Source organism: Jaculus jaculus, chromosome 3, assembly GCF_020740685.1.
Source record: "Jaculus jaculus isolate mJacJac1 chromosome 3, mJacJac1.mat.Y.cur, whole genome shotgun sequence".
Classification (NCBI taxonomy): Eukaryota; Metazoa; Chordata; class Mammalia; order Rodentia; family Dipodidae; genus Jaculus; species Jaculus jaculus.
The window spans coordinates 98,800,514-98,806,937 of record NC_059104.1 but is presented as its reverse complement, the minus strand read 5'-3'; the positions used below and the strand labels follow the sequence as shown (position 1 = coordinate 98,806,937).

At 51.8% G+C, this 6,424-nt stretch overlaps 1 protein-coding gene across 1 annotated transcript; it reads right to left on the bottom strand.

The window, feature by feature from the left end:
* Positions 1 to 649: 649 nt before the first annotated feature.
* Apoa5 (apolipoprotein A5) lies at positions 650 to 2,427 on the bottom strand. Its single transcript, XM_004666441.2, has 3 exons — positions 2,379 to 2,427; positions 2,150 to 2,249; positions 650 to 1,601 (listed from the first exon to the last, which is right to left on the bottom strand). Exons 1-3 carry the CDS (start codon positions 2,425 to 2,427, stop codon positions 650 to 652), a joined length of 1,101 nt encoding a protein of 366 aa, XP_004666498.2.
* Between the last annotated feature and the right edge of the window lie 3,997 nt (positions 2,428 to 6,424).

The following is a 6,424-nucleotide window of genomic DNA, read 5'->3' as shown; positions in this document are numbered from 1 at the left end:
GCCAGAAGTCAACTGCAGCCTGGGAGTTAGGAGGGAGGGGCTGAAGATGGAGGGGGCTCACACTCTGCTCCCCACCGGAGCAGATTTTAAGAAACCCCCACAGTGTGGAAGGCTCCGTCCCTTATTTGGGTGCAGACGTATTTAAAGAACTAAGGGCTCTGACCCCACCACTTGTACCCACTGGCATCACAGCCAGCAGGGCGACACGCACACGATCACATGCTCCACATGCTCTCCCACTGTCGTCTTCTGCTCTCTTCCATGCCCCCATCAGAAGCTGCCATGGTAGCCCCAGGGGGGCAGGAGCTCCTCTGCGGACCCGCTGTAACAGTAACCATCAGGCAACCGGAAGTGGCAAGTAGCCAAACCCCAAGATAGGCTTCCAGCACCAGCACATACCCAGACACATTCTGCCCACTCCCTCCATCCCAAATGAGCACCGGAAGCTGGGTTTGTAAAGCCTGGTGAGTGTAATGCATCTGGATGGGAGGATGGGGGTGTTGAGGAGGCCAGACATGCCAGGGACAGTGGCTTCTTTCCACCGCCTCACCTAACCTGTGCGGGACCTTCCGCCCTCCGCCCAACGCGCCATGCTAGAGGACCAGATCCAGAGCTCTTTAGACCAAGAGCTGGGGAATGGACCTGACACTCAGGGCTCCCCCAGATGACTATGGCCCTGGTCATGAAGGCTGTAGGTGATGTCTTCCCATAGGTCGTCGAGTCGGGTCTGCAGTTTGCTCAGGGCCTTGGCAGTGTCTGGGTGTCCCAACTCGGAGGCGAAGGCGCTGTGGCCTGGCGGGGGTGGCGCCAGCTGCTGCTGGACCTCCTCTGTCTCCTGGTCGATGGCGCGAGTGAATGCGGCGATCTGGAGGAAGGTGTCATGACGGAAAGCCTGGAGTTTCTGGCGGACCTCCTCAGAGAGCATCTGGGGGTCCGGGGAGGTGCCCTCCTCGACCCCATCGGCGCTGGCGCGGACGAAGGCGCTGAGCTCCTCGCGCAGCTGGTCCAGGTTCTGCTGGATGCGCGCGTGCAGGGCCTGAGCCTTGAGCGTGAGTTTGGTGGAGAGCGCCTGCACGCAGCGGCTGAGGCGCGCGGGGCTGGCGGCGGCGTGCGGAGCCACGTTGCGGTGGAGCTCCTGCACGTGGTGCCCGATGCCCGTCACTAGGCGTTGGGCGTAGGGGTGGAAGAGCTCTTTGACACGACCGGTGTGGTGCAGCACACGCCTCTGCATTTCCTGCATCAGGCTCAGCGCCTCCTCCACGCCCCCCAACAGCTGGGCCTTGGTCCCTTCTCCCACCAGGCGCAATTGCTCCTGCAGCTCCTGCACGCGCAGGCTCACCTGCTCCATCAGCTCCACCGTGTAGGGCTTCAGCTGCCGCCGCAAGCCCTCCAAATTCCAGCCCACGAGTTCATGCGCCTCGGCCATGTAGGGTTCCAGGCGCGCCCTCACCTCTTCCAGCTCCTGCTGCAGCTGCTGCCGCATGACTTCCGGGTCCTGTGCCAGCCCGGGAAGTTCATTCCCTGGCCCTCTCAGGGGACCCAGCTTTTCCAGGAACTTGTTCATGTTGCTGAGGTCCTGCTCGAAGCTGTCTTTCAGGCTTCTGGAGGAGATAATCAAGCCATCAGACTAGTAGCCCTGATTACCTTCTTCGCCCCCCAGCTCATCACACACCAATCCTCTGGGGAAAACCGAGGGCAGAGGGAGTGGTCCCAGAGCAGGAGTCTGGAGTCATAATTCCCAGCCAAATACAACTCCTTACACACGAACATTGTGCAGGCAATTCAGTCTTACAACACCATGCAAGGAGGTCTCTCTCTCTCTCTCTCTCTCTCTCTCTCTCTCTCACACACACACACACACACACACACACACACATGTGCCAAGCCTCCTGTCATTTGAAACCTCTCCCGTTATTCTAGTCTCAGGTGCCCACGTCTCTGGGCAAGGATACTGCAGCTATAGCAAGGAAAGGGCAGGGAAGCCAGCCCCTTAGCCCAAGAGCCCAGGAAGGCCTGGGTGTACCTGAAGGACAAGCCCATCTGGCCCCCTGTGACCCCAATGAGGAACACAGAGCTGAGCAAACAGGAAGCACATCTTTCTACAACCCAGCTGCCTCCTTCCCACCCACCCACACCCTTTGCCACTTACTCCTTGGCCAGCTTCTGTGCCTGGCCTCTGGTGCCTTTGCCCCTGCTGCTCTGGCTGAAGTAATCCCAGAAGCTCTTCCGTGCCTGGGTGGTAGCAAACACTGTAGATAGGGATGGAGTGAGTAACATTCTTTCTCTTCTCCCTGGGGGAGCAGACCCCTCAGTCCAGCTCCCCCACACACATCACACATCACACACCACACACACACTGAAGTCAGGCATAAGCCCACCTGAGAGAAGAACCAAGGCCCAGGTGAGGATTGCAGCCATACTTGCCATGATGCACTCAGAAGAAAGATGGATAGATGGATGGAACCTGGTCCGGGAAGAGCAAAGGAAAGATCTAGACTCAGAGACCCTGCTCTAGGGGTGACCTGTCCCAAATCCTGATAGCCTTTCCTTGGCATGTAGGGAACACACAGCTATGGGGGCTCAAGAGAGTGAGCTAGATGACGAGAAAGATTAGGAGGAGTGGGGTGTCTTTTTCAGACATATGGGTGGTGCTCCTTGCTCACCTCAGATATTATAGTAAAGATAGTTCCCTACCACTTCCTCTCCAGTGCCCTTGCTCCCTTGTTCACCTGTCTTCCTGTCTCTCATTTCATGGCTGAGAAAATTGAGGCATACCCAAGGGTGGTAAGTGGTCTATGCTAACAGGCACTTGTAGCTCTCTCCTAAGGCCTCCTGACATTCCCTCCCTTGACCCTACCTCCCTCTGTCCCAAAGCTCACCTGCTCAGTTCTGGGCACAGAGAGAAGACATTCTGCTTTATACTCCAGGGGCCTGGGCCTCTGACAACAATTTCTCTGAGCAAATACCACGTGGAGGTTCAAAGAAGGTTGACCTCAACTCCCTCCCACAGCTCACTTCCCACCATTCTCCCGGCACTGGGAGGGTTAAGAAATTCCCCAGTATCAGGGGGCTGTCCCAGTAGAGAATGCTTTTGGGAGCATTGACTGGCAGTGGGCTGAACACTCATCCCATTCTCCTCAAATCCTGTATCCTGCTTGCTGCCTCGTCCATATCTATGGTCTGTTTGTGTGCTGAGGGCCCAGGTCTTACTCAATCCTCCAGGGCACTCTGCCCCAGCCAGCCAAAGGGATGCTGTCCAGCAGCCAGCCAGCCAAAGCCTCAACAAGCCTTCCCTGCGCCATCACAGCCACTGGGGGTGGCCTGGGAAAAGCCAGCATTTATGGGGTTATGAAGCCTCCTGTCTCTTCATGTATGAAATAATCCTGGATCAGGCAGGGGAAGGCAAGCACAGTAAAGATAGGCCAGCAAGGAGTATCTAGGCCCCAGGGATTGGACAGGGAAGGACTCTCCCCACCTGGAAAGGTTGGACTCCACCCACTGGGCCTCTGAGGAGGGAACGTCCCAAAGCCTGGATCTTTCCCTGTTGACAAGCCCACAACATACACTTGCACACACAGTCCCAAGCTTTTCATTGATGCTCTAAAACATACCATGCATTAGTCCCCTGGTCTCCATTCACACTTCTATTATAACCTCAGTTGCCTCCCACCCTAATCCACTCATAACCTCTTGTAGCCAGTGCCACAGCCCTCCCCCAATCCACCCTCTGCTTGGCCTGGCCCAGTCCAGATCCTATCTCACCTCTTGCCGCACAAAACCTTGGCCATTCCTGAACATGCCACCTCTCTGACCCCTGTACCTTTATACATGCTCTGTTTTCCTCTGCTTGAAGTAATTTATCCCCCCATAGACTCTTTTATTTCCAAGACTTAGTTTGTATTAATTGAGGTTGGTCTCAGTGCTCTCTCTCTGTGTCTCTCTCTTTCTCTCTCTCTCTCACTCTCTCTCTCTCACACACACACACACACACACACAGAGAGAGAGAGAGAGAGAGAGAGAGAGAGAGAGAGAGAACTACAGTGCTTATCATGTATGACATGTAGCTGAGAGTTCTGGGAGTGTGGGGCATTTTACTAATTCCTCTCTGTGCCCCACTTTGCATGGAACAGGAATGAATGTGTAGGAAGATGGGTGATTGAATTCATTCATTCACTTGGTTAAGGATCTGGGGTTTGGGTGCATTTAGTGTCCTGTACAGCATTATGTGGGAAAGGCTATGACTAGAATTGAACCCAGTTCTGTGACTCTGGCAGCTTGGGAGGGTAGGAAGACCTGTCTCAGGTCACAAAGGACCTGTGAGAGCAGGTACTGAGGGGTACCTCATGAACAATCCTTTGGGAAGGTGGTGACATGAAAGGCTGGATGACTGTCACATGCTGTATCAGCCACCCCTCCCTGGGACAGAGGTTGAGGGCCTGGTGAGGAGAGAAGATGGTACACACATATGATGTACATGCATACAGGAGGGCATCAAAGCAGCAGAGCTGACAGCACTTGATGACTGATCAGATGAGAGACTTGAAGTGTCAGAAAGAACCCTGATGCACAGGTGTCTGGACAGCAATGTGAATGACTGTTCCTTTCACCGGCAGCACACTCTCTAACAGACGGAAGGAGGAGCAGGCCTCGCAGGAAATGGAGGATAATTACCAGCAGTCCTAACTTGAGCCAGGCTGGGTTTCTGCAGACCTAGAGCCAGCCAAGCTGAGGTCTAGTTGCACAGCAGCTGAGAGGCCTTCTAAAAGAAAGAAACAGCTGGGAGTAGTGATGCATACCTGTAATCCTAGCATGAGGGATGGTGCTGAGGCAGGAGAATTGCAAGTTTGAGGCCATCCTTGAATACATAGCAAGAGCCAGTTTCAGAAAACCAAAATTAAGAAAAAGAAGCAGCAGAGGGAACTACCACCCACTCACAACACTTTAGTCATTAGAGAAAGAAAGGAGACTCGTGCGCTGAGGAGACAGTTCAGCCTCGCAAGCATAAGGAACTGAGTCTGATCCCAGAATTCATATAAAATGCCAGGCACTGTGGCTCCTATCTGTAATCACAGCACTGGAGAGGCGGAGCCAGGAGGATCCCTTGAGTTTGCTGGGCAACTAATCTAGCTTAACTGGTGAGTTCTAGGCCAATGAGACTGTTTAAAAAAGAAAAAAAAAAGGAAGATGTTCTTGAGAAATGACACCCATTCCTCTGGCAAGTGTGTGTGCACACATACACACACACAATAAAGGAGACTCAGGTGTGGGGATGTAGCTCAGTTGATAGATTGGTTGCTTAGCATGCACAAAGCCCAGGGTTTCATCCCCAGCACCACATAAAAGTAAACATGGCCACCGGGTGTGGTGGTGCACACCTTTAATCCCAGCACTCAGAAGACATAGGAGGATCGCTGTGAGTTCCAGGTCAGCCTCTGAGACTACACAGTGAATTCCAGGTCAGCCTGGGCTAGACAGAGACCCTACCTCAAAAAAGAAAAATGAAAGCAATCATGATGGTGCATGTCTGTAATCACAGTGGCAGGGAGGTGGAAGCAAGAGAATCAGAAATTCAAGGCCATGTTTGAGCAAGTTCTAGACCTGACTTGGCTCCATGAGACTCAATAAAAATAACCAAAAACTGATGTGAGCTCTTCATGCTTTTCTCTTCCTTTCCAGAGTGGAAGTAAAGAACCCCAAGATGGCACTGTTGCAAGAAGGAAATGATCTACCTTCTGAGTTCCTGCTTGGAATAATATGTGGGGGGCTTTGCATGACTGAGAAATAGTTTCTGCTGTGTTGTGCCACTGAGATTTGAGATTTACTTACTACCACAGTGTAGCCTAACTTACTCTAATACAGAGCCTAAAGGGCAGTTAAAGAAGTAGATATGTGAACAGAATAGAAAAAACTTACTGAAAGCAAGGGTATTAGTAAAATAAAGAATGCAGCATGGAGAGATACCCAAAATAACTGTGGGTTAGAAACTAGGAGTGTAGGGCTGGAGAGATGGCTCAGCAATTAATGTGTTTGCCTGTGTAACCTAAGGACCCAGGTTTGATTCCTCAGGATCCACATACACCAGATGCACAAGGTGGTAAATGTGTCTGGAGTTTGTTTGTATATATATACGTGTGTGTGTGTGTGTGTGTGTGTGTACATACATACATATATATAATATTCTCTTAAATAAATTAATTAAATATTTTTAAAAGAAACTAGGAATGTCAGTGGTATAATGTTGGACTAGCATGCACAAGGCCTTAGCTCTATCTCCAAGCTACCAAAAAAGAGAAATAAATAAAAATTTACTTTTGCTTTACAAGGCTCTTCAAGTTCCTTTTGTCTCAAGGCTCTACCATTCCCATACATGCATGAGTTTGTCCCAAGTACCAAACACATGTAATACCAGCACTTGGGAGATGGA

Coding starts and splice junctions, on each gene's coding strand:
- Apoa5 (XM_004666441.2), bottom strand. CDS start 2,427: ATGGCAAGTATGGCTGCAATCCTCACCTGGGCCTTGGTTCTTCTCTCA. Junction 2,250..2,378: donor GGCCTTGGTTCTTCTCTCAG/GTGGGCTTATGC, acceptor CCCTATCTACAG/TGTTTGCTACCACCCAGGCA. Junction 1,602..2,149: donor GCACAGAAGCTGGCCAAGGA/GTAAGTGGCAAA, acceptor TATCTCCTCCAG/AAGCCTGAAAGACAGCTTCG.